The sequence below is a fragment of the Cariama cristata genome, unplaced genomic scaffold (assembly GCF_000690535.1).
Source record: "Cariama cristata isolate BGI_N322 unplaced genomic scaffold, ASM69053v1 scaffold2944, whole genome shotgun sequence".
Lineage (NCBI taxonomy): Eukaryota > Metazoa > Chordata > Aves > Cariamiformes > Cariamidae > Cariama > Cariama cristata.
Window position 1 is genome coordinate 71,750 of NW_009614503.1, and position 27,814 is coordinate 99,563.

The 27,814-nt window shown below is 39.4% G+C and overlaps 1 protein-coding gene across 1 annotated transcript in view; it reads right to left on the minus strand.

Moving 5' to 3' along the window:
• The window catches only part of NRP1 (neuropilin 1), a gene marked incomplete at its 5' end in the record, with an annotated part of 65,911 nt that overhangs the window by 25,732 nt on the left and 12,365 nt on the right, over positions 1 to 27,814 (minus strand). The window contains 5 exons of the mRNA XM_009699428.1: positions 1,817 to 2,148; positions 3,780 to 3,924; positions 6,789 to 6,944; positions 24,657 to 24,823; positions 27,575 to 27,730. Coding sequence (XP_009697730.1) covers positions 1,817 to 2,148; positions 3,780 to 3,924; positions 6,789 to 6,944; positions 24,657 to 24,823; positions 27,575 to 27,730 — 956 coding nt within the window. The remainder of the gene's footprint in view (positions 1 to 1,816; positions 2,149 to 3,779; positions 3,925 to 6,788; positions 6,945 to 24,656; positions 24,824 to 27,574; positions 27,731 to 27,814) is intronic.

Consider the following 27,814-nt stretch of genomic DNA (forward strand, 5'->3'; position numbering starts at 1 on the left):
TTTTAAATCCCTCAGACTCCCAAATCATGGGATTTATCTGATTCTTTTTAAAGAAAACTTGTGCTTTGGAAGAAAGTTTATTAAATGTCTTGAATTTTTGGGAAGGATTATAATTATGCCACAAGAGATTTGAATTCCAGCCCTCTCCATTCCATTAATCTTGAAAGTTAATTTCTGGTAGTGATGAAAGCTGAGGATGGACTCAGTGTGTTAGTTAGCACACTAGTTTTCTTGTCAAACTGCTAACTTCTGACAATGACGGCAAGTGCTTGTATTAGAAAACAGAAAGCCACGCAGCAGACGGCACACTGCTTTGAAAGCATATGGCATTATTTTTTTCCCTCGTTGAGCCACAGTGTAGAAGAACATGTCAAAACAACATCTATTTTAGAAAGAAAATGGTTAGATCCCATTGTTGATTTACACTCTCTTCACACTTTATGATGAAGTCAAAACTCATGGTAACAAGAGAAAGGAGCTGACTGCAAAGGCTGAATTCATTTAGTTTTAATCCCCAAAACAAATGATGAAAAGTGAGAAAATGCAGACATATTCAGTGAGATTAAAACAGGAGAGAATGAAGTCCAATATTTACCAAATGTGCTTGGAAAAGCTACATCCATGGGCCCACTCAGCTTTTCCTTTAAGGAAACACAGGTTTGTCCAATGGATGAGTCTGTACAGCAAAGCAGCTTTTACATCTACTTTTCAGACCAATGCAGATGAGATATGGAGCAACTCTCAGGATTCCCATCTGCAAAGCAGCACACTGATTTGCCTTTTGAGGGCACATTTTGGTATATGAATCCCTGATCATCCCAGTACTGCAGCACCAGTTAGTGAACAGGACTGCGTGCCCACTGATTTCCTCAAGGAACAGGGTAGGAGGACTAAAAAAGGGTTGTGTCTTTTGTGGCAAAAATGCACTTTGTGAGTATTGATAGCAAAATGGGATGGAAGACTTAACAAATGGGATTTGGGATAAATAAACTGAACACTCAGTGACGTTTACGTTCTGAAAAGCATACATACAAAGACAAAACAAAACAGGTATATTCCCAGAAACTTTTCTGGGCCATGCTTATTTTCTTTTCCTTGGCACCTAACCCAGCAATTCATTTGGCCCTCTGTAAATGTCTTGCAGTTTCTGCTTGAATCTATGAACCAGCTGTCCTTTATTTTCACGTGACCTCCATGATGCTTCACTTGTGACAGTACAATAGTACTTTTTGCTTGGGATGGGATAACACATCAAATACTCTCTCACTTTCTTTCAAAGGGACTTGGATCAGACCATTACAGAGAGCCTGTGACACTCTCAAAGCAGTCTACAGGCAGTTTAGAAATCTAACAGATATCCCATTGAGTTAAATTACACCATTCTCATTCTACAGGTCAGACAAAAAAGAAGCAAAAGAGAAGTAATTCAGTGTCTCAAGTTTGTCCACTGTCAGTGGAAAAACTGTAAAGGAAACTCTACTTTTTTGGCAGTGTTGCATATTACGATTGCATGGGATTTTGCAGTAACCTAGAGGCCACAGAGGCACACCACCCTTGTCAGAAATCAAGTCTGAACTAGCAATTGAATAAACAAAACCTTTGCTGAAGAGAGAGACGAATGTCCTAAGGCCAGCTCCTGCCCTGAGGCATGGCATGATTCCCACAGCAACTCTTCACGATTGCTGCCCTATGAGTCCTCCTGCTTGGCTTCATCCCAACTATGTGCCTTTTCTAAGGTCAGAGATAGATGTGTGGAAATGTAATCAAAGTTTTTTTTTAATTCAACTTTTTTTTAGTTCAGAGCTTTCCTCCTTACCTTTATCTTTTTCTTGCTGGAATCCATGATCATTTTCCAATCCGAACCGTTGTTGCTGTAGCCAATTTTGAATTTTTTCATGAATACTTTGTTTTCTCGGTGCTTGCCTCCTTGGACAATTATGCCCCTCACTTTTTTTTCTTCACCAAGGTCTATTTGAAGCCATTCGTTTGTATATGGATGAGTAGTCGGTGGCAGCGCCCAACCTGAACGGCTTGTTATAAGGCGAGCATTTTCTGGGATCCAGTTTCGATCAACTTGAGTAGATGCAGTAATCTGAGAGTCAGGAATGAGCCCAGACACCATACCCAGCATCCCAGAGCAAGGATAATCTACAGAGAAAAAAACAAATAAATTAAATAGTTAATCTGAACAAGCATCAAAACAGAAACAGGATACATCAGTCAATTCAACTATCATAAGCAATTACTTCTTTCTTTCTTATATCCAAAATAATCTCTTCGAATTTGTGTATAATTTTTGTTTGTTCAGACTTGCATATCCTAGTTTTGGCAGGAAGTACCAAAATACCACAAGTATTTCTGGCTTGACGGGAACCAAAAGGATCAGAAAATCCTCTTCTATTCTTGTTTTCTATTCTTCTTGCTAAGGCAGAGAGTCCAGGGTCACATCTGAATTTGTGAATATTTCCCTAGAGAAAATGTCCAAAATCAGCCAAAAGCTGGTTGCAGATTACTTAATTTTGGTGACATTGGAAATGAAAATCTTTTATACATTCTGTAAAATATAGTTTATTGCTGTACTTGTGATTTTCCTATTGTATTTCTTTGGTCTCTCAGGCTTTTTCAAATGACACATAAGCTAAATAGTTGCTTCTTTTATGGTCCCAGACAAATATAAATTAGAAGTTCCTGCTAACAAGGAATGAAGATTTCCAATATAGAACGTAACAGCAGTTCTGCTGATATTACCCTCATCTAATCTGAAAAGATTTCATAGAATGACCTGGAATTCTATAACATAGTAATCAGTAATCCTGCTATATGGAAACCAGTCATAAGAAATATTTTCAAGACTAAAGAAACACCTTAAGGGAAAAAACCAATATCACTAGAACTATTAAAAATTAGTGCCAATGAGCTGTATTGCTATAAAACAATGCTAGACATTTTTTAGAAAAATCAGCTTTATAAAAAATATTAAGTCATTAACACTTTCTTTAATCTATAACTTGTGGTATTTTTACTTTACATATAAAAATGTCTCCATTTTGTAGGAGTTACAGAAATAGAAAAAAAAAGACTTCTAAAAAAAGTCTTGCTTGTGCCTGTTTTTTTTTGTTTGGTTGGTTTTTTTTGTTGTTGGTTTGTTTTTGTTTTTGTTTTTGTTTTCCCCCAGATAGTATTTTGATGATAATGAATGCCTTTTCTGTTGCTTCAGAAAGCACTTTGGACAGTTATTTTGGTAGTTAACTGTGTGATATAAAGGAGTTGCATTCCAATACTGATCACTAGTGGGAACCTGACCATATACGTCTGGTTGCTTGAATAGGCTTCAGATCTAAGTGTTTGTACCTTGCAATGCTTTTAAACATAGTTACGTATGTTCCTTGGGAAACCTGCTGAGAACTACCTACAAATATGAGGAATGAGAGAGAGGGACTGGAGGGTTAGGAAGGAAAAACAAGACGGGAATTTGCAAAACATTTGTTTATCTATCTCAGGTATTTTGCATGGAGCTGTAAAATAATTGCAAGAAAAGTAATTAAACCTTATTTTTTTTCACTTCTTAAAGCTGAATGCCTAAAAGATAATGCCAGAAAAACATTCAGATAACACTGGATGTTTGGGTTGTCACGTTTCATTTTCTTTATGTTTCTTTTTTTACATTTCTACATTCAGACCACAGTGGAAATAGCGAAGTGCATTTCACTCATAAAAATAAAACCCACAGCATGGGCACACTAAATTCCCTTGGTTTAAAAACCCTTCCCAAGACCTACCTGTTATCTTGCAGCCGTAAACTTCAAATCTCAGTGATACTCCATTTTCCCAAGACATAGGTCTGATTCGCACAAACCGTGTTAAAACTGGTTTGGCAAAAGATCTGTAAACAACATCAGTGGGATTGCTATTCCCTTGAAACACCTTTGTGTGGAAAGAAAATGTACGTATTTGTTAGACTTTCTCTTAAATGATGTTTATAATCTGTGTTTTACAGATAATTACGGTACAAGGTGAAACCAGGGTTGTTTTGCCGGGGGATGAGACAAAAGACTTGCATGGGGAACTGTTTCATTAAATTCCTAGCACAATTTTTGCAGACAGAAAAGCTTTCCTTGGGGAGAAGAAAAGAAGACGTAAAGTGTTCAATGATACTAAAAAATACTTGCCACCTGCAGAGTCCCATAACACACCATAACACTGCTGGAGAGATCAGGGCCATCTTAAGAGCAGGAGCTCACCTGAGTGCAACAAGGGTCTGTCCACCCCCTGCCTATTTTGAGGTGTTCCTCATGTCCAGATCTATATGCAGGAATGACATACACTGGTCTCTGTCACTCCAGGACTGCTGTGTCCTGGAAGAATCCCTCAATGCCCCATTAGAGTAGTTTTATTCCTTGTACACTCGTAGAATGATGCAAAAAGCTACAGAACCTCAGGCCCAAGTTAAAGGTTTGGATTTCAACTAGACCACATAAAAACCCTATACAGAGTTAGGATAAAAACATATATTTTTTTGCTGTCCTTGGGCTTAACAGTTTTGCGGAGTGTATTGTGCAAACCTTGCATTGTTAACCTTCCATTTTAAAATCCTTTTTAACAAGTACTGAGACTTTCTTTCTCCTTGCATACTGAGGTGGAAGTCTATTTTAAATCTATATAGCAGGCTCTAAGATTTTCTCTGTGTCCCCGGAGGCTAACAGTCAAATTAGATGAACAATGAGACTTCCACAAGAAGGGACGGGATTGCGCTGTGCTTTCATGTTGAGGATCTTGCAGACGAGCTCCTTCCTAGCAGAGCTGAAACCTTGCAATGTTCTAGTCCAAAGAAGGTGATTCAGCTTCCTGCTTCTTCCTCACGTAGAGAGGATCCATTTCCTGTTGTGTTCCATGGATACAAACCCCTCTCCTTTTATGGGAGATTCTCCCATTTCTTACACACACTGTCTACTTTCCTGTTTGTTACTTGCAATAACTGCACTAATTTGGAGCCGAGGCCAGCAGCGCACAGCTGTCAACTCATCAGGCTCAGCTGTATCTGATGTAATTTAATATAGGAGTTTCCTATCTAGCAAAAGATTTTGAATGGAGCTACATTTCTTTTCAGGAACTCTTGTTCTCTGGGAGGACCTGCTGTAGTTTTGTCAAGGTCTGCATCTGACAGGGAAAATGAGCCTTTTCTTAAAAGTACACAGCTTCTTATGTGTGATTAGTGCAACACTTGTGTGAGGCTGCCTTAAAGAGATCTGTGGCTGCCTGCTTTTGCTGTTCCTTCAGTTGCCAAGTCTCCTTAACTTTTCATTTGAATAAAGATATCAGAGGGAGACTGGTGCATAGTTTTTTCTTGTCCTGATCAACAGCAAAATATTGCCATTTTAGAAACCTGATTTTTTAATAAACCCTTTGAACAAATAACACAGGTTTAAGAAGTGTTCTCACTAATTAAGGACAGCATGTACAAAAGAAACTCATGTAAAATACACTCTTGGAGAGTTTACAAATTGAAGTTGGTAATGAAAATCAGGCATGGTCTGATTTTGAAAGAGGTATTTGTTCAGATTACAGGAACTAGAGCCAGGAAACCCTATGTCTCATACCAGCTACAGTGTTGTCTCCTCTTATGACTTTGGGCAAGTCAGTTATTGTACCTTTATACATCATTGTACAGTGACCACATTGTGGCATTTGACCTTCTAAAGTTCCTTCTCTGTCAAACCAGGATAATACCTGTCAAAGAGAAGATTTCAGGATTCATTTTTTATTGTTTTACAAGGTGCTTCAAAGAGGAAAGACGTATGTGTTAAACACTGCTACCATTTTGATTAGATAAATGTAGTGGACTTGGCATAGCACTTACAGATGAATCAGGGACAGAGCAGTAACCAAATATTTAGAGCTAGATATGGTTACACTGATAGTGTTTAATATTAAACAGCTCTTCTGGGTCTTCACAAAAGGGTCACAAAAAAGCTATTTTGAAGGGAGGTACTGCAAAACCTTTCCAGTTGCATCAGCCCCTGGCAGCCTCTAGGGATGCTGCTCCTGGGCACATCCTGAGCGAGGCGGGAAGGGAGGCACTGCCTCACTGGGACTGTTCGTGTGAGAGCTGGAGCAGAACTGACTTCTCAGTAACAAGCTTTATGCTCATGGTAGCGGACAATGAAGATTTTTCTTATGAGTGTCTACAGCTGTTTCATTTGGAGGTCATAGAGAGCAAATCCAATGATAAATGGAAAGGTGATAATAATCTGTAAGGACGGAAAGATGTGCCTAATTATCTGTCTGCATGATCCCCATCACTGAGATGCTTGGAAGTCTAACAAACTACTAATGACTTGCTAGCACTACTGCAAGACAGTATGGCTATGCACGGGGAGCTGAGGAGCTGATGCACTGCATATCCAGAGCTTCACTGCAGATAAGGGTCCTACATATTCTTTAAAAGGTTCTCCATAATGTTTTTCTCAAGGTCACATAGAAAATTTCTTGCAAACTGGGAAACAGCAGCATACTCCAGGGAAAAGACCCAAACCGCTCAAATTATGGTGGGTACAACAGACCAGGCAGCACCTTGCACCCTTTTCAGCTGCTCTAGGCTTTAGATAAACAATTTCTGCGGCTCATTAGTACTGAGACAATAGCTATCTTTTGGATTTGGGATATTGTTTACCCTGATCAACCTTATTAAACCTGTGATACCTTTTTCCTCATTTTTAACAACTGATAGTAACTAAACAGTTCAACAGCCTACCTCCTGGCCAAAGAGAGGCAAAAGAACAAAGACTTACAACAGGCTTGTTTCCCTCCTTCAGTGTAATCCAGTCCTCGCCATTGGAGCTGACATCTACGCGATATGTTTTCAAATAATATTCTTTCTTTGTTTCTTTTGAGATGGCTCCTTGGGTCCCAATTCCAGAAACAAAGCGGAGAAGGCCTAGATCTACCTGTGGTAACAAATGAACAGGGACGTGAGGACAATCAGTTCAGAGCATAACAACACTGCAGAATCATAGAATCATTATGGTTGGAAGAGACCTCAAAGATCATCAAGTCCAACTGTATACCCGATGCCACCATGCCTGCTAAACCCACTAAACCATGTCTCAAAGCACCACATCTAAACGTTTTTTGAACACCTCCAGGGATGGTGAGTCCACCACCTCCCTGGGGAGCCCGTTCCAACGACTCTTACAGTGAAGAAGTTCTTCCTAATATCCAGCCTGAACCTATCCTGGCTCAACTTGAGACTGTTTCCCCTTGTCCTATTGATAGTTACTGGGGAGAAGAGACACCCTGTCTGTCTCCCCATGTTTTACAAAGATAGTAAGGATTTTATATAAAGGAAATTGCAACATATTGTTGATAATAACATAGCCATAATCTCCTCTTTTGTAAACAGTGTCATCACAGGAGACAGGAGCATTCGCCTAATTAGCCAGGAGGGCTGTTCACATGCCAGAGAACTGCCTTTCCTCTATGGGGGAGGAACCAGAGACCCCATCAGTGCAAGTGGAAACCATCAGACTGCAGAGAAGGTACTAGAGAAGTTCCTCAAGGACCAGTCTGGTGAACAGTCTTACTTAATACTTTCATTAACTGCTCTGCATAGATGCTAATGAAATTCGCTAAGGACACAAAGCTGCAAGGCATTGTCAATACAGAGGAGAGTCATGCAATGAGAACTGAATGACTCTGAGGACTGCAGTATTAGAAATGGGATGAAATTTGATAGTACAGTATCAAAAAGTCATGCACTTAGGGAATGATAACAAGAATTCTACTAAAACCCAGGAGCTCATCACTTGCAAACAGAAGAGAAGAATCCTGTGGTGTATTAGCTAGTCACAAGATAATTACAAATCACTGTGTGATTTTGTTGGGAAAAACGCAAATGAGTTGCTTATGCCATATGACTTTTTGAAGAAAGAAGCATTAGCACAAGTGCAATAATTCTGTTCCAAGTGTCAAATGTAGTGAACTGTAATCATTAGAAAATAATGGCATTTTGAACTTGCTGGAGAAATGAACACTATGGTGTGCACACAGATGCATGTTAGAGGCCTCCTCTCTTCTTCACTCATTCTCTCTCTTTCTCCTTCTCTCATGAATTTACATTGCCACCAAATGGACAAGTGATTTAGGTTAAGCTTCCCCTCCACTAGTTACTTATTTGTCATCCAGATCTGTTTCCTCATCTAGTTCATCATGGGGCATCACAGAAGATGTATTGACACAGCTGGGAGGATGATGTGGGGTGCAGGAGTGTGGCTACTCGTCAGTTCTCGTGGCAAAAGAAACCTTTGTCCCAGTGCACAAAGTCCAGCTGCCAAATGGCTGAAACTAGGCACAAAACTTTCTCACAGCCAGGTTGGTGACAACAGCTTTGAAACACCTGCCATTTCCTTACAGCCTTTCTTTAGCCATAACAACAATCCAATTAAAAGCAAATTCATCACCCTCTTTCTCTGCAGCTAGAACTGCAGAGAATTCTCTTTGTTTCCTAACACAAACCATTTAATTTCAATATAAAATGACACTATTCACAAAATATTAATCAGAGTAAACTATTCCCCTAAACTTCAGTTGTCCAGACTTTAGTAGGATAATAATAGGCTAAAATAACCCTTCTCAAGTGAATGTCCCATGAATGTCCCAGGCTTTTTCATTATTTCCAAAGTACGCAGGATGCAGAATATATGTCCCCTGTGTCCCACATGCATCCTTTTTCCTGGATGCATGTCATATATCCAAAGGCACTGGAGCGGTTAAATCAACATGCTGTGCATTCTCTCTCAAAAGACTGAAGGAAGTGCTATTGAGGACAGACTGGCTGCTCTCTCAATGCCCATGTCATATGCAAGGCATTTTGAAGTCTTCTAACACAAGAATAGTAGCCTTGTGTGTGACAGATAGAACTAGCTTTCAGGGCAAAGCCCCTGCCCCTGCCCGTTTTTAAGGCTGATAAAGTTTATACGTAACATTTTAGCCCTTGGTTTTAGGGGAGAAATACTGCAACATTTTATTTTGTGGTGATGAAAAATTCAGTCTTAAAAAAAAAAAATCCCAGCACCACCTTACAAAAACAATCAAGTGATTTAAAGTAACTGGAGAGTCTCAGATGTTAGATTGTTGCAATCTGAAAGTTAATAGGGGAATCTGGGCACCATTGCACTGAGCAATCTCAGCTTAACTTCAAATGCTCTCCAAACTGTACTCTGCTGATTGTAAAGTGTGCTGCACTGAGTTATGTCCAATACCACATTCACTTCCAGGCTGAAGTGCACTTGAAAATCTGGAAGTCTGAGGGAGTGCAGAGCTAAGTTATTTAAATGATCTGCTTCTCTTACAATTTGAAACAGCTCTTCAGTTTTGAAATGATTAGGGTCCCAAGCCTGTACCGTTCCAACTGATTTGAAATGATTCTGGTAGAGGCTTTTTAATATACAGTAAGTACTTCATTGTGAATAAAGTCAAGCAATGGCCTATTACAAGAGTTCTAGGTATTTGAAGCCAAGTTAAAATTTAACATCAAGGGTTTAGGGGAAGATTTGATTAGTTGATGCCTGAGCTAACAACTATAGCTAGCAGTCACTGACCATTCAGGCAACTCAGTCTTGTCCCATCAAAGAACTTCAGGCCTCCAAACTTTGCTTGGTCCCAAATGCTTGTATTCAATACACCCCCTTGACTCCTGGGGCACTGAGTATCCAACAGTATCTATCCCACTGCTCAGAACTAAGTCCTAAACACAAAAAGGTTATAGACATCTACCTTCATGCCTAAAACCTGGCAGAATTCAAAAGACAGGCAGAAATTCTCCTGCCAGAAGTTAACAGGTCACTGGGAGAGACAGAGACTCTGAGAAGACCTCTAATTTATTGCCTATAGGCAGGGAAGAGGCAACCTTATTAGTGCTCCTGGCTCCAGGAACTGTGTAATACAGTACAGGAGGAGGGAGGCATCTCTTGTTGTTAGGGAGAACATCTCTTCACGTAGATGTGCTCTCTCGGAATCAGCAAATCTTTACGTACTTCTTGAAAACTGGAACTATGTCAACAGCAGTCCTCTCCTGGAGTGCCTGGAGGCTGATGGCTTGAGTGTTCAGCTGCATGCCATAGCTTTAAACCCCTTGCAAAAGCAAACTGTAATCCCAGACCTGCCACATGCCAGGGGGTGTTTGCTCACAAGCTGATAGAGGAAAAAAGAATAACCTTCCTCCATCAGTGTTTTGTGAGAAAGGAGCAGTGCAAACAAGGAAGGTGGGCTAAGCAGCAGAGAAGCAGAAGGGTTGGAGTTTTTAGTACTGACTCTGTGTCAGTGCAGAGGTCCAGGAAAGAGAGAGAGAGCTCAAGGCATTTTCCTCCCTTTGACAGTTCTCTGCAGTGGCCTCTGGAGAGGAAAAAAAACATACAAACAGAATTGCAACAACGAGCACCCCTCTGTGGTGCCTAAGTACGTTTGTAAATCAAGCTCTAAATGTACCAATCTTCTTCTCTAAGTAAGGTGATAGAAATAAATTATGTAGAAGACTACCTTGGAAACTGCATGACACATTTTAATGGCATTTTAAGCTCACCTTCATTAATCACTTTGTGATGTATTTTGTTTTCTTTCCAACGTCTTTTGAAACTTTGCTTTCTGTAAAATGCAAAATTGTGCATACAATACGCATTCTAAATGTCACAGGGACTGCTCAGAGTTGAAGTTCAACCATATCAACTGCTATTAACAATTGGAACCTGAAGGTACCAAAATGTAGCGGTGGTAAGACTCAGCTCTTCTGTACCGTGTTATCCAGAGGAATCATTGCAGAAGGCAGTAGTTCTAGTACAGCTGTGTCACCAAATAGATAGGAATTCTTACGCTTTTTAGAGGCTTATGCTTATAGCATCCAACTGCCTGTGTAATTTCCAGTGAACTTAGTATGTCCTCTCCACAGAGGTCTTCAAGTGTTAACATGACCAGAGGTAACCCATTTTTCTCAGATCCAGTCTCCTCCAGCTGAGATGATAGTAATACAAATCTTTAACAACTAGCTTTTTGTTTTGGCCTTCTTGTCCTTTTTGTTTCAAGAATTTGTATTTCACTTTGAAATGGACTGTGGAAAGAGCTGGTGATGAAATACAGTACTTTTGAAGATGAACCTCAAATGCATTTCCCTGCAATTATTTGACATTTAACTTTATGCACATACGATAAACAAACATCTGGTATTTATTTTAGAGGATGCAAGTGATTTTGTAAGTTATTGCATGCTTTATGGCTGTGATCCGAGATAGGCAGCTGACTCCAAACCTGAAATCTTAACATTTCATTTCCATGACCAGAGTTTCAGCTGTGACTAACTGCAGTATGTTACTTGTTCTTTTTTCAAATTTTGTTCACTTTCATTCAGATTAAAAAGCATATTTCTCTTGGAAAATGATGCCTTAGGGCCTTATCCAAAAACATAGCCTTTGATAATTGCCTGTGCTGCAATGTGACCGCTTTTATTCCTAAGTACAAGACTGGGAGCAGACTTGCCTATAGGAATGGGCCCATAACTTACAAGAAATGAGGAACATCTCAAGTGTGTATTGTTTTCCAGGAAAGAAATGTTCATGTAAAAAAAGCCCCAATTGTTCCTACTTCTAAAATTGATTTTTTTCCTGTGAGAGCATATTGCAAGATGCTACCTGTTTCTACATATGAATTACTTCCTATTTATTCTGCAATATCTTTTAGCACCCAGGAAAATATTTTTATTACTGTCTTAATGTCTCCAAAAAATGTGGGTGGGTGACGCATTTTTAAGACATAGATATGCAAGGGGTGGCATACGCATTTTGTTAGAGATCAGTTAAGGAGAAAGAAAAAAAATAACATTTAGCTCTGCACAATGTATCATGTAGCAAATCTTAGCAAACTGCTGGGTAAAGAACAACACACAACATACATGACTTGAAATTAATATTGCTGCTTCCTGTTGTCATATATAACCATGGAAGACCTTATTTCCAGAATGAAAATCTGCCTTGCTAAATAAAATACAGTCATTGAGGGAGCTGTAGCAAGGGAGCAGTTTTACCAGCTTTTAACACTCTTACTGTAGATCTGTTCAACAGCCTGAGAGAATAAGGGACAAAGTGCTGGAGTTTGATTAACAACAGGAAGCTTTTTGTTGTGGGCATCTTTTGTGGCTTGAAAAACTGTACAATCCATCACTTGACACAACATACCAAAGTAAATATTTTTAGAGAACTGTGTCATTTCCCTAGATAGCATACAGTGCTCTGAGTCAGATTAACTGTTGTGATGCTTCACTGTTCTTCTGTCAAATAGTTAATTAAGCAAGAGTTGATCTTTTTTATTAGGTGTTGCTATTGATTTGACCAATCATGCTCTCCCATGATGTATATACAACTATCATGTAATTCTTTTATTTATTGAGCTTTAAGTAAAGAGGATTATAATGCTAAGCAAAAATGGCACAGGCTCTAGTAGAAATTCAGAAAATAATCTAATTAATTTGGTTGGAAAATTACTTCCAAAAGTCTTTGTCCTTGAAATGAGTAGTCATTACAAGAACACAACTCCTTGATTAAAAACAGAGTGTAAATATTAACCCTGGCTTTAAGTGAAAATACTTAAGGCTGTAAACCATCTCTGATCTTTGTGCAAAATTCTCAGTGATATTTGTAGAAGCTCCATAAAGAAAGTGAGGAGAAAATATTGCTGTTAGTAAGATCTCTCCTGAGTCACTGAAATCTTTTTCATTGACCTTGACAGCAACATCCTGAAAGCCCCAGAAAAGAAAGCAGCTAATCATACGCTCAACTTCTAGTTTGTGCCTAACAACTGTCCTGTCCTGGTTTTGGCTGGGATAGAGAATGCTTTACTGAACTGACGCTTATGTGATTTGGCAAAAATGGGGAAGTATGAAAAAGAAGATGAGCAAACATTCATGCCAAAGAAATAGGAATGCTTGGCAGCAAAAAGGAAATGAACTTTCTTTAGTAGTCGAAATATTTCTCACAATTCTTTTCTGCAGCAGAAAAATTGTAAGTGTAAAGATTCTTCCAACTGAAAGCAAAGAATAGACTCAAAGGATGTTATCACATTGAGATACTGATGCTAGGATTGCAGTATTGAGTACAGTAATGTTTTTTTAGAGGCACATCAGCCAGTTTCTACAAGAGAAAATTTAAGATAATGATGAAAAAGTATGACTGATGAACATAAGAGAACTTCAGTCATCATTATGGGGATGGTTCAAGAAGGAAAAGATGCAGAAAGTGTGAGAAAAATGAAATCCAGAAACAAAAAGGAAAAAAGAAAAGACAAGAAAAAATTAAAGAAAAGGCCTCTGTGTCTCTGAGAGAGAAAAGATAATGCTTGTGTGGGCTGTGTTGCATCTGGATTCATGGCACATTCTCCCACTCTTATGTTAATTTTTTTTTGCATAAATCAGAAGCAACTAATTAAAAAAGAAATATTTAATTCTGACATGTTCTTTGAACTGGTGTTCCATCTGGTTCTGTTTGAATAGTAAAATCTGCTGTAGTTGTAAAAATTGGCAAGCAGCACTCTGGTAAAGAGAAACAAAAGAGACTCAGTACAGCAGGTTAATACACTAGCATTTCAACTTGAGACATTTCCAGAATTCAGCAAACCAAATCGCTCCAGTATGGAAACCATAAAGATCAAATGTGAAAGAGAAATGCTGCGAGTGGGCTGGGAGAAGCACTGCCACTGGTACGCATTAGCTCTGTGTGATATTTTTAGTGTGACTCTTTGAAGGAGTTTGGTTTAAAAGTAAAGGCAATGCAATGCTCCCCTGAAATGGGCTCCCTGTATTCTATGAAATGCATCCAGTGCACATGCAGTGACAGGGAACGATCCTTCTGCGATTCATTTGCAAGCTCCACCTTAGGCATTCATGTGGTGCTCTGATGTAACACGATCGTTATTCAGAAGACTCAGAAAATACCTTCTTCTTAATATATTTTTTTACTTGAAAACTACTTAAAACCTGAACACCAAGATACAATAAACTCTGGTAACAAAGGGAGGAAAATGTAATCGTATTGGGATTTCTATAGACTCTGAGATCTAAGTAATCAGCACCTTATGCCGTTCGAACCCTCTTTGTAGCAATGAAGAGAAAGGCTGATTAACTCCCAGTGCTTTAGAAAAAGATTGTTTTACATCTTGCAGGAGCATATCTTGCTGTGAAATATTACTTCTTTAAAATGAAAACCTTTGCTTCGGCACTACATTAACTTGCAAATGGATAACCTAAGACATGTACAATGACTTGGTCAAAAAAGGAGGAATGTGAATGGCCCCTTTCTCCAGCTAAGATACTTAGGAACCCTTGCTGAGCAATAAATGAGTCAGGAACGTAATACTTTTAATTAACGTTTTCTGAATGCTTATTTGTAATTTACATTTAATTTTAAACCTGAGCTTAATCCTCTGATCTGGAATGAAGACAACTCTTTAGTGCAGTTTGAATGTAACCTTCCCCAGTTTGTGTTAGAAACTATAGAAAAGGGAAACTCTATAGCAATACTTGCAGAAAAACTCTTTTCTGAGAGGACATAATTGTACAACTTTTTTTCGCCTAAGTGTACTGAGTAACTGGTGTACAAATGGGAAACAAGTAATCCAAAGCTTCTCTAGCAGACTGCTTCACATGTGAATAACTGGGCTTCGGGTGGAAGACACTGAATTTTGCCTATATATACTTCTTCTGTAGCATATTTTTGCCAGCTGCCGTCCTGTTAAAATCAGAGGGTACAGGCAGAAGGGCTTGATTTACAATATTTTTGGTATTTTGAATGTAAGTACAGTATTACACAGGTGTAAACACACAGAAATAATTTCTGCTTCTTCCTGTTTCACAGCATACCTATGCTAATTGGGTGGGAAGCTGGTAAGTGAGGGGATGATATACTATGCAGCATTAAACCTCTACTGTCTCAGACAGCACACCTTGGTGGCGTAGATAGATCAGACTGCAATCATTGTTCAGAGTGAGTTTCACTGAAATCATTGGAATTTGCTACACTTAGATATTTTTGAAAGTTCAGGTTCTGGGTTTTCTATAAAAAAGAGCAACAAAATGAGGAAAAAGTGACAGTGTCTAAGATTTAATACTTTTTAAGTCTAATTTCGCTGGCAATTGGAATAGGTGTATAACCTGTGTCACATAGAAATATATGTATTTTCTTGTGATCAGCCTTCTCATCTTGGAAAATCAGCACAGTCTTTTTAAATCAGTCAGTCATCCACAGGAGTCTGCATTCATTTATTCTCTGTTAAATGGAACTGTCAGTTTTGTTGCACCAAAATTCGATTTTCTATTTCATACACATTGTGTATGATGATTTTAATTTACTACTGGGTCACCAAGCAAGTCACTGCTTTTTTAAAATATGAGTTTCTGCTGCCTTCTAGAAAAATGTCAGGTAGCTGCAGTTAGACGGTGTGGTGAGGGTACTGTAAATGTATGGTGAAAAATGAGAGACAAAGACTATACATGCAAAGATCATTTCGCTTTTTCCTTGGGATGTCCCTCATAGCTCTGAGGAAACGTACTTGTATAGATGAACTACTTCTGAGGCTGTGATTCGGAAGACCTGCTGCTGAGAGTTGTGCTCTTGTCCCGTGCCAGAGGAGGAAGGGGGACAGCAGAAGGGACAGTGCAGGACAGTGTGGGACAGTGACTACCGAGAGAACTTCCCCCCTGGTGCTAAAGCAAACCAGGGAGGCTGGTTGCCCCCAGCTCTGCCCTTCTCTCAACAAAGCGTCCTCAAACTCCAGCCATGGCGATTTCATTCCCAGGATTTTCTTTGGCCAAGTGATGGCGCCTGGTTTGTGTACCCCAGCTCTGTCTCTCTCAAAGTTGCTCTAACTCCAGCTACGTAAAGAGCAAAGCCATTGATTTTTAAGTGCTGTGGCTTTTTAAAATAAACACAGGATGTATTTTCTTAGCTAAGTGTATCATGAAAGGGGGGAACACTCCTATGGACAGTTAATTTTTATGGCCTGATAAGAACATTTAAAAATTATTCTATGCTATGTCAGTCCTTCAACCTATAGCTTGAATTTAATCGGATTTGCAACAGAAGAGCCTGCTCCTGCCTCTGTTAAGGCTGAAAGTCACCTTAGTCTATAGTACGATAATCTATAACCTAAATAAGACCAGTTAAAATATGCCCTGGTTTTATATGTGATAGGACAAATCAACCTTTTCAGCAGCTTCAGAGGTTCAACACCAGAAACGAGTTTGGCCCGAAGTGTTCAACACAGGAGGCTGCAATGAAGAGAAAGACCAGACTACACAGGTACAGCTGGTTGGTGGAAGTTACATGTAAACAGTGCTTCTCTGATGAGAAGTCTGTTGTTCCTGAAAACAGAGGAACTGAACCTCAGCTTAATGTTTGGTCAACTGTGTTTTCTCTGCTAGTAGATTTTGTTTATCAGACAGCTATGGAGTTTACTCTGATGCCTTTTTAAAGAGTTTTTTAAAACCTTGAATGAAAACATTAGAGGTAAAGCAAAAATGGAAGCATTTTCTTGTTGAAACATACCTCTTTTTTCCTTTCTTTTTTTTCTCTTTTTTTTTTTGTGGGAAGAACACAAATTGCTTTCTGAAAGGCAGGTATTTACCACTTGGAAGAAATCTCATTTATCCTTCCACTTTACCTATTTTGCTACTGCTGTGAAAATGTCACCTAATGGGCAGAACACAATTAAACTGGGACAGAAAAGCAGGATGACACAAGGACAGAGGAGGCAAATAATAGCTCAGCAACAGAAAATCTGGAGCATGAATGCTGGGATGGGGAAGGGCCTATAGGACTCATGAACTCTTCAGCTTCATACTACTGGTCAAGTGGTGAAAGAGTGCATAAAAATGCACAATTGTCTCTGCAAAGCACTCAGCGGTACACCTATCATCTCCAGCCCAGGGTTGGCCCCGTGAGAACAGAGACCTTTAGCTCAGTAACAACTCTGCTTATTATAACATGCCTCAGCTGTGCGCTCCTACCCAAGGCTGTGTTTCTAGCCACTACCCTTAGTCACTTAACTTCTAGCCTTGAGCTCTACTTCACCCGCAGTTTGACACCTGCCCAGTCTTGTAGATTAATTTATTTCTGCTGGACTCAGAAAAATCTCCTTCTGAGATACCTTCCTTCACATCTGCAGAAAGTCCTGGCTGCGGTGGAGCAGACGTGTTGCAGTGCCTGGTAGCTGGGTGGGCAAGGCTGCCTCAGCCCCCACGAGGTCTGCAAGCCATCTGGGAGAGAGCTCCCCTACCAAGCAGAATGGCACAAACAACTGATTTTTTGGTTTGACAGCAGAAAAACCAGCAAACTATAACAAATTTTTTGAGTCAAGTCAAACATGTGAACCTGCTGAATGGAAAAAAAAGAGAAGCAGCGTTTTGTACAGAGCTTTTTAAGTGGCTTTAATTTCTGTGAAAGAAAGCAGAAGAAAAACATGTTGTGATGTAGAAAAAAGAACTTGTGGTGTTTAGCTTAAAACTATATTTAAAGGTTTTAATTTCTTTCCCTCCTGGAACCAACTAGTGAAAGTGAGATAAATTTACAAATTTATTTTCGCATTTGCTGAATCAGTGCTTTTGCTGGACACATTTTTAATTCGCTATCTCAGCTCTAAAGGGCCATCTGTCTTGCAGCCGTTGAGGGGATGTAGGCCTGGACTGGGAAGTGGATGCATAGGTAATTACAGAGTTATATACAAACTACTCAGATCTCCGCATAATGGATCCCCTGAAAGAACTGAAACTATTATAATGATTAGGCTGGTAGTGGAGGCTCAGAGGGGCTCTGCTTCTGCTGCTCCTCCATATGTTGCACGCAGGATTGCTTGAAGCCATGCAGGAGTCCCCTCTGTATTAGGGCTGATGCTGAAACATATCAGAGGGAGGTAGAGAAGATTTTCTTCTAAACTGCATTTTGCACCTGCACTTCTGGAGCAATAAGCCAGCCAACAGTTTAGTACCGTTCTCTGAGCATCCCTTCAGCCTCCCCAGAGTGATAAATCTATGGCTGGGAACTTTCTGGTACTAAAATAGCTCTTAAAGCACTCTGAATAATCAAAAAAACCTTCATGCTTTCTAGAGCCCTTTTATTTCTCCCTCTCCCTCTTGTCTAATTTCAGTACTTGCCTTTGTGAAACTCTACCGTTTATTCCCATGTCACAGTAAATAAAGGTATAAATGTATCCTGCTGGGTCAATTAACCTCAGTTCTGCACTATGTCTGTACTGGCTGTGATTTCCAGAAAGGAATATTCTTTTGTCATTCTTTGCCCATGTGAGAAGTATGTTAAGACCGTAAGATAACGGTACCGCTTTTCCACACAAAGATAACTGCTTTTTGTAATTTCTGGAGTGCAGTTATGAACTGTAAAATGACATGAACCAAATACATGACTTGTATTCTAATGTGGTAGAGAAGACAAAGGACTGACGGTTTTTCTGCTTTCATGTCAGTGTGCTTCCTAACGATGGACAAGCCCCGCCACAAAGCCTCTGAACTTCAGCTCTCAGGCAGTCCTTCAAAGGCTAGGAGAACTGGGAGGCTGAGGTTTCCCAGGTTTCATGTTATTCTATGCAGTAATATGATGCACTTCACTGCAATATCAAATTCCAAAAGAAACAGAAATAATAAGAATAGAAATAATGGGCATTGTTGACTTGTACTTCCTTGAGCTTTCACGTGAAATATTTAGATAAGCTTGCTCGGTAAAGTCAACCTAAATAGCTGCCTGATGTAAGAATAAACCTGTTAATGAAACAAATGTGCTGTGCAGCAGCATATATAAATACTGACTATATTTTTAAGTGAATACCTGATAAGGAAATAAACGATGACACAGATGAAAGGTCAAGACACCATATGATGAACTGCAATTATTTTCAGAAGTGCTACGGAAATAAATCTGTACTAATCCATATACCAGTTCACATCAGCAATGCATGCTCCTGGGTTCTGCTTACAAAGGAGTAAATAATGAAGAACGTAGGTTACTGCAAATGTAAAGGAATGAAGACAAATGTGGAAGGAAAATTCCACCTCAGAGGTCCCTCTCATTCTGCTGAAGTAGTGTATACATAGAAGTGTTTTAAATCAATTGAAGTGTATTTTCCTTGCACAGGAGAGTTAGTGCTAAATAAACAACTGATGTTTCAATCAGTGGAGGCGAGGGGGATCTCCCAGGCTGCTTTTTGAGGAGGCCTATTCTTACCTCTTTGGCCTTTCTCCAGATCCCTAAATGCTGCAAGATGCAGACGGAGAATTTTGCACTAGATCAGCTGGTATTCCTAGGGCTGACTGCTCTAGAGGTCTACTCTGCAAGAGGCGTAGGTGCCAAAGTGATGGGTGCGGGACGAGGTGGAGACAGGCAGGCAGAGGCCAGAGGGAGCCGGCCAAACCTCCTCCCTGTGCCAACCTCAGGCTCTGGCTGTTTACATGTGATACCAGCTCTGTGCACTGCTGAGAAACCCAGCAGTACAAATTTGGGCTGGATTAGCCATTTATGTCATATTAGCCAGAACACACAAGGAGTTCATCTTAGCATATGGCCTTATGTCAGCTGCAGAATGACAGATAATACCCAATCCAGAATATAATGTCTATTTATGTTAACCCCCTGTTAACCTCTTTTGAACAAATTTGAACTGGCAGAGTGTGTTTATACCAGTGTACTGCTTTTTGTTTTATGGCTGCAAAGTTTCAATCTGATACTAAGAATCTTAAAGCTGGATTTATGGTTTTGTCCAACCCCAGCCATAATATGAACTGAAGATCTTGTGTTATTAACAAACACACTTTGCTTTCTGGGCAAGCTGGAGGTCTCGCTCAGTGTTACAGGATGAGAGAAAAATTGTGCCACCCAGAAACTAACATCTAGCTTGGTGGGAGTATAAAGATTTGTGTTATATGCATTAGAAGAAACATTTTGATAGAAAACATTCTGCAGTAAAAGTACCCAGAAGGTGTTGCTCCTTGTGGGTTTGAAAACCCACACCATTATGAGGATTGATGATAGCACAGGTTCTCAGTGACCCTGGTAACAGGCAATCCGTCTCCCTTCAAAACCACACACACGTGGGTCTCAAGTGCCTTTAGCTGATGGCACCTATCCTGGAGCTTCCCCCACTCTTGTGCTGTGCTGGGGGGCTGCTGGCCATGACCCATCCCTGAGGTGCAAGGGCTTGCCATGCACAGCAGCCCATGGCTCCTGCTCAAAGGCTTCAAAAATAAAGATGCAAAAAGTTCCCTAAATATAAAGATTTCACATGTTACTTTTTCAGATGAGTGTAAACATAACGGCTGTTCTTAAATGCAAACATTAAATCTTCTTTGTAAAAACAGAATTACTGCTGCCATGGCAGAAATCAGACGTCCCTTTTGAAGGAATGCCTTGAAAATGTAATCATAAAATCCCTGCACGCTATGGATTTCATTAACATTGTACTCCCCTAGGATTCCCAATTGCACAATAACAGGAGTTCTTTAAATTTTAAATACCACAGACAGGAACAGTTTCACTAAAACCAGATGTGAAGCCCTCGCACTGGCCTTCTTAGTGGTTCTGAGTACTGAAACTGGCTGGTAATTGATACCTATTAACATGTTTGTTGTTCAGATTACAGAAATGGAAACACTATACTATTTTTCCTGTGAAAGGATACATTAGGACAATGACTTACGTTGCAATGGCAGTTCCCTGCTCTTGATTAAATTAAAGGGCTGCTTTTATTTTTTATTTTAAATTATGCTGTTTCACACCGAAGGGCAGTTGAGTGTGTGAAACCTAAGTGTAATAAACAAGTAGGCTGAGCTTAAGGTTGAGGAGCTAATAACGTCCCATATGACAACTAACTTCATGCTTATTTTTGGCAGCCCTTGCCTCATGCATATCTTTATTCCATTCATATTAGAAAATCCACAAACTTTATTAATGTGTTTTTAAAGAAGAAACTCAATCTGGAGTCACTCTGTTTCTGATTATGGAGTCACTTCAAATCTCAAGTTAGTCAAGCAATTTTAAAAAGTGTGTTTGAGGGTAAAAATAAAATTGAGAAAGTACTGTGCAGACTTACGGTGTGATTGTGCTATTGATATTTGAATCTAAGCTTTGACATTTATTTCAAAATAAATAAGGAAAAGAATGGACAGAGAGCTTTCATTTAGCAGAGCCCAGTAAGCAGGCGGCATTCAGATGAACTCAGGAGTTAGTTCCTTGTCAGCCACAAAGGAGCAATCTAGTTTTTCCACCAAAGAATGGGTTCCACGTCCACAGGTGGAATTCATGCAAATCCATTACTAACAACATGCCAACGCTATTTTCCTAATTCTTTTCAGCAAAATGGTCCGAAAGACGTCAACACCTCAAAGGAGACAATCATATCACATGCCCTCTAGACGTCCTCTATAGATACCAATCTCCCTTTGCTGATACTTAACTGAGGTTTTCTGTTTCTTTTGTCTTAGCAAAAACATTAACCTTGAAGGGAGGGGTTAAAGGAAGGGAAACGAGAACTATAATATTTCCCCTATAGAAAAAAATGATACACTAAGGAAATTAGTATTTGGAGCTGAATTTTCAAGCTGCTTTGCCCATGTATGATTGTACATCTCTCATATATATGCTGTAGTTACGTATGCATATTAGCAGTTCGAAGGTAGACATCACTACTTAACCAGCTGCAGTGTGTGTGCAGGTATGGAAACCTGCAATTGTGAAAAGATTAATGAATACTGACATATACAAAATCTTTGTCTCTCAGACAAGGGCATATAGGCAGAAATTTTCACTTTAAAAGTTCTAAGTTCAGCATTGCTATATCCTTCAGACTATTTTTTTGCTGTTTAATATATTCTAGAGTTCTTGCACTGTGCAACAAAAATCCATTTATGCTATACTGCACAAAAGCAAATACTTCACATAAATGACTAGTTTACAATAGCATACAGAACAAAACAGAACAAAGTAACCTCAGTCCTTCATATACAAGTGTCTTCCTCCTTTTATAAAATATTATGGTTTTTTTTCAACAGGTAATTTCAGAGTATTTTATTAGTTGCTTATCCTTGGTTGTTTGTCTGTAAGCTCTTATGGAGATGAACATCTGTTCCCGGGGATATTTGTACGGAGGAAACATGGGATTTCAATATTTTATCCAGATACAAACTCACAATGTGTGGTAACTGCCAATGGTATCAAGCCTTTGTAGAAGATGGTGATTCACATGTGCAAGGACCCTGTTATTGAGGTGCCTGATGGTCTGAAGCACTTAGCGCCTGTCTCAAGATTGTCAATGAAGTTTAAGAGGAAAGCATTTAGAACACATTTGGAAGCGTGAATTAGCAATGTTAGTATTGAATTAAATCATAATAAATAAGAATTAATATCCTCCTGACACAAACGGAACCAAAGGCGAGTTGAACCACTGCACCTTTTGAAAAGCCAGGGGATGCCAGACTCAATCTCCAAACTAGCTTGGTTGCTTCTGCTACATAGGTTGAGTGGTAGAAACAATTAACAGTTCTTCTTCAACACGTTAAGCACGCCTATTCAATGTAATGAATCTTCAAGCAAGACTTTGTAGCCTTGATCTTGGAAACAAGACCCAGCTCTGCAGTAAAGGATGCTACAGCCTAGTTGCTCCATCATGAAGTCTGCCTTGTGCGTGCTGGTCCCTCCACATGGGCCCTGGGCGGTGGAGGAGATGCCCTACACTGCTCAGAGAAATGGTTCATGCTGCCTTTACCAAACCAGGGGCTGGGTGAAATAGGTGAGAGCTGTGGCATGAGCAGTATGGCATACAAATAACCACCAACTTCTTGGCTGATGTGGTAGCTGGAGGCAGTGTAAAGCTGCTAAAAATTACGCTCAGTGGTTGTTTCAGCCCCTGAGCACCCGGCTTTATGGCAGAAGGCAAAGGAGGCTGAGAAATTCACGGGCAGGAGGCCTGAGGTACCCTGAGCTGTTTTAAGCATAAACCCCAGAGTAGCTTGGATTCTGTTATGTGTTTGTTATCTAAAAAAGTTAATGGTTAAAAAAAGTCCTTTGAAACTTTCTCTCAGAAAGATCTAGTTCTAAGTCAAAGGATTAAACTATATATATATGTACATAGTCATAACTTAATAAAGTTAATAAGCACACAGAACACATGAATGAGATTTGACTAGCTCTCTTGTTTTGATTATCCAGTCATAAATGTGTAAGTGACAGCAGAAAAGAAGGAAATAAAGAAAAAGTGGTGGCCCTCCGACCAGATGAAACACATGGAACTTGATTCTGATGCATTCCACCCTTTTTCCATGTGCATTCCATGGATTGCAAGTGGCAATGATTAATAACAAGCCTTGCTTATATAAGGCTGGGGAGATTTTAACATTTATTCCTAAGTAAGGATCAACAGATTTTTTTTTGCCACTCTGAAGTCTGATTAGGTCCATCATACACGATTACCAAGTTGCCATGAGCTCAGGATGTGTAGGGGCCCCTAAGCAGGACACCTGAGAGCCCCATTGTGTGCCAAGGATCAGAAAGGAAAGATTTCCCCCTCTTTCTTCCCTTTACTAACTACTTGCTCAACATGTTTTTAAGCTTTATTGCAGACAGCAAACCTCACAGGAAACACCAATGTGAACACTTGTATGGATGGCTAATGAGGCATTGTTTTTATATGTCAGTCAGCAATTTCCTACAGAAAACAACAGAAGCAGGAGGAATGTTTCAAATATATGAACAAGTTTTTAATATTAGTAATATTGATCTAATGTGCTCAAGCCTTTCTCTTAGCTTTTGCCAACAGAAATAGAATCTAGGTTACAACTAAGAAGTGCAAGTCAACCTACAATTAAGATAAATCAGTGTTTTATTCACCTAATTATATCAATACTTGCCCGTTAGTATAGATTATTTGTATACAGTAATTCAAATGAATAATTTTAACCTGTTCAGGAATCATGCACCATTAAGCTATGGACCTGATAACAAATAGCAAACAAGCCCAAGTAGACTGACTGAATTCAAGGAGTCTCTTCAGGGCCACAGATGTTTGCACAATTTCTCCTGTATTAACAGAGCAAAGCCGAGACAGCCAATCTTGCTAATGAATGTTGTATTTAAGGTTGTAGAAGAATAGCCACTAGACAGAGACCACTGAACTCATTTAATGTGTAACATATTCTAGAAGGGACATAGGTCTTCTGAGGTGAACTCTAAGTGCATGAAAACACCATGCCGTATTAATGCCTAACTGTAATCAGCTAGAGACATAGCACATGCTCAGTTTACTGGGACATTCCACTTTAAGTGCATGTTAAACTAATATTGACTTTTCCACTAAACTAAAATCTCTGTTATTTGTGCCCAGAAGACTGAAAAAACAATAGACATGGGAAGTAGAAGAATTAATCTTCCTGACCTTTTCTTTTTTTATGCCTTTGGGAGTCAGGGTTTTTTTGTGTGTCTAATAGGGAACGTGAGGTATTCACTTGCAGTGATTCTTAGATTATGTAGAAGTACTTTACTGTGGTTTTTTTTTCTTTCTTTTGCATTCTCCACATTCAATAAACTCCACAGAGTATTATTAATAATATCTTTAAAGCATTATCTTTTTACCTGTATCCATTCTCTGACAGAATCTTCCCCTGGAGTCCATCCATTCTCAGGGTAATTTAGCCGGGACCTTTCTGAAGACCAGATAGCGCTGTACTGGGAGGAGACAGTGATTTGATCAGAGTGAATTTCTCCTGACTCCATACCTAGTGGTTCCATGCACTGGAAATCTGAAGAAAAGTAAATTACCATCATTATTATGGTCAGGTTTTTGGTTTAGACTTTGAATAATGAGAACGTTTTCCTGCTTTGAATATGAATATCTAAAGAATTTATTTTTATGTGATTTTGAATTCTTTAGCAACTTTAAGTGATGCAGTATTGGGCTTATGGTGTCATTCTTAATACTGTCATTTGAGTTGCCATGGCAATTCCTGCAGTAATAATGCTATACAAATATTTTTAGCCCAGCATTGTAGCCATTTCAATATAGGACAATAGAATTCTCTTTTCTAGGGTAGCACAGGCACTTCTGTGGATTCATAATATAAACCAATGTATGTTCAAGTCATAATTATGCACAAGTCAGAAAAGACAAACCAGATGACTGTATAAAATAATTTTATTTTAAAACTATTTACTCCAGTAGAAAAAGTATAAAATGTTTAAAAAATATTATTAAAATTCCAGCCATTCTCTTTGGATCTTGGACACTGGAAAGAAACAGATCAACCAAATTTGAATCCAGACTAGAAGGTTATTGACCTAAGGGAATTGCCACCTCTTCTGTAACGTGCTGTATTTTAAAAGAGTTGATCGTCTCCATCCAATCTCTTTTTGTTGACACAAAAATTACCTGGATAATTTAGAATCAATTGACACCCTAGTCACTATATTGAGTTCAAAGGCTGATAGGGCATAGAGGCTAAATTCTTCTCTCACTCTTCAAAAATAAAGGCTCGAACCCCCACTGAAGCAAGAGATGCCGGTGGCTTTAGATGAATCCTCACACCCAGCTGCTCATGCACCCCCCTGTCAAAAGTTTACCAGCCCCATTGCAAGGGCAGGAGAAAATAATATGTGCCTATGCTTCTGTTTAGGGACTTCATAGTATATAAATATGATTCATTCCTTCATTAGCAGTTCAAGGTAAAATACTAGTGTGTGAAGCAGAGGCCCTGACATTTGAGTACACACTCCTTTTTATCACATCTTCTCTAGAGCTGACGTATCTCTAACAAAGGGGTGGGTGCTGAACTGAATGTTTCAAAATCTGAGTTGGAAAAATGAGCTTTTCATAAGCAACGTTCTGATTTTTCAATGAAAATTAAAATATTCTGAAGAAAAAGTTTAAATCTTTTATCTGAGATCCAAAAACTTCTATTCAGAAATGCTATCAGGGTACCTTATAGGAGTTGTAGTTAGAGTGCCCCATAATTGAATTATCAGACTTGTTGCCAAACTGTATTTCCCGTGGCATACCACCCTTTCTCCCATTTCTGTGCTGCTTCAACATATTAGGGGCCTTGGGTGAAGTATTGAAGCTGAACTATGTTAGGGTAAGACTCAAAGTAATTTAACTTCTGCTTGGAATCAAAAGGAGAGTCATAAGCCACTACAAAGAACGCAAGACATGATAGGTGGGACTCATATTAAAATGTCTAAAAAGTGTCTAGACATGAGGGCTTTCCCTGTAGTCTACTGAGAGGGACAAGTACCTCCCGGGTACATCTCACCCATCTGAGATAAGTAGGCTGAGTTGTCCTCTGGAGGTGATCCTTTCTGTATTGACAACACAGAGAGTAAGGGTGGCTGAAATTAAGCAAGGCGAATCACTCCTCTGCCTAAGCCTGCATCATAGAAAATGATTCCTCTTATTATCCAAAAGGGTTTTCACACACGCTACCTTCTCTTGTTCTGTTGTCCTGTGTTTAAGAGCTGAATTCATCTCAGCAAAGCAGATATTATTAGTTCTGGCTCCAGTGTGATGATGCCTCTATAGCCCAGGGAGGATGACTGTAAAGGAGATGGACATGGGGACCCAAGTTGCCTGTGCTAGCTAATGAAGAGGTAGGACCAGCACCTACATAAGGAGAAGCCAAACTAGCTGGAGGTACAATCTGAGAGAGATGGAGGAGGATATTTCCCATCCACAGAGGCTGGGTACGTCCCGTTCCCTCTTCCTGGCTATGCACATACAAGAAAGCTATTAAAGAGGCAAGGGGCAGAGGAGATGTGGGGATTAACAGGGATAATTTCAGTTTGCTCATTTTTCTTTTGTTCCTTCTTTGACTAAACAAGTACATCAAATCTGGGTGAATCTGCTCAAAACTCAGTAAGTCACAGAAAGGAGAGAGAGTTTGATTTAAAGTGTGTGTTTTATCATCGAGCAAAGCAAGGAAATCTGCGAGGCCATGGTGTAACACAGCCCATTATTTTCCTGCGTCTCCCTCACTTTCATTCTCTGTCCAAAGGGTAAGCATGAAAATGAGGCAACTGGGAAAAAAATACGAGACAGAGAACAAAGCTTAGATAGCTTATGAAATGGTTTAACAAGAGCACATATATTAAATGGGTTCTTTTTATTCAAGAAATCGATCATCAAAGCTTGTTCCATGTAATAAAAGAAGGCTCTGGATAGTGCATTCATTGTTCATGTTTCATTGTTTTAATGCAAGTGTTCAATTGCTCTGCATTCCTGTGTTTTGTTGGTCAGTACAGTTTTTCAAAATAATTATCCCAACTTCCTGGCAATACTGCGGAATAAAACTGTAAGGAGAATTCTGCTTCTTGCACTGCTTTTCAAAGGGCAGCTGTTCTTTTAAAAAAAAAAAAAAAAGAAAAAAGAAAAACAGAGCCAACCCTTCCCCACCATCTTATTTAATCAAAGGTTCTTTAAAGTTTCATGCAACACCTGGTGTGCAAGAAGACATAACAGAGAATATTTTCCAAGAAGCCCTGCGGGATAGATAAATACTGACCTTCTGATACACTGCTCTGCGACACGCTGTAGTTTGCTGAGAATCCCTCTTTTGCTATTGCACTGTCGGTGTAAAATACCATTGAAAGAATCCCTGTTGAAGACCGGACACGTCCTGGATTGTTCTGCCCACAATAACGCCCTATGTGTGGACCAACTGCAAAGAGACAGGATATAATAGTAAACTACCAGTTCTACTACAACAATAGATGCCACTACAGTAGCCTTCTAAAGACAGACC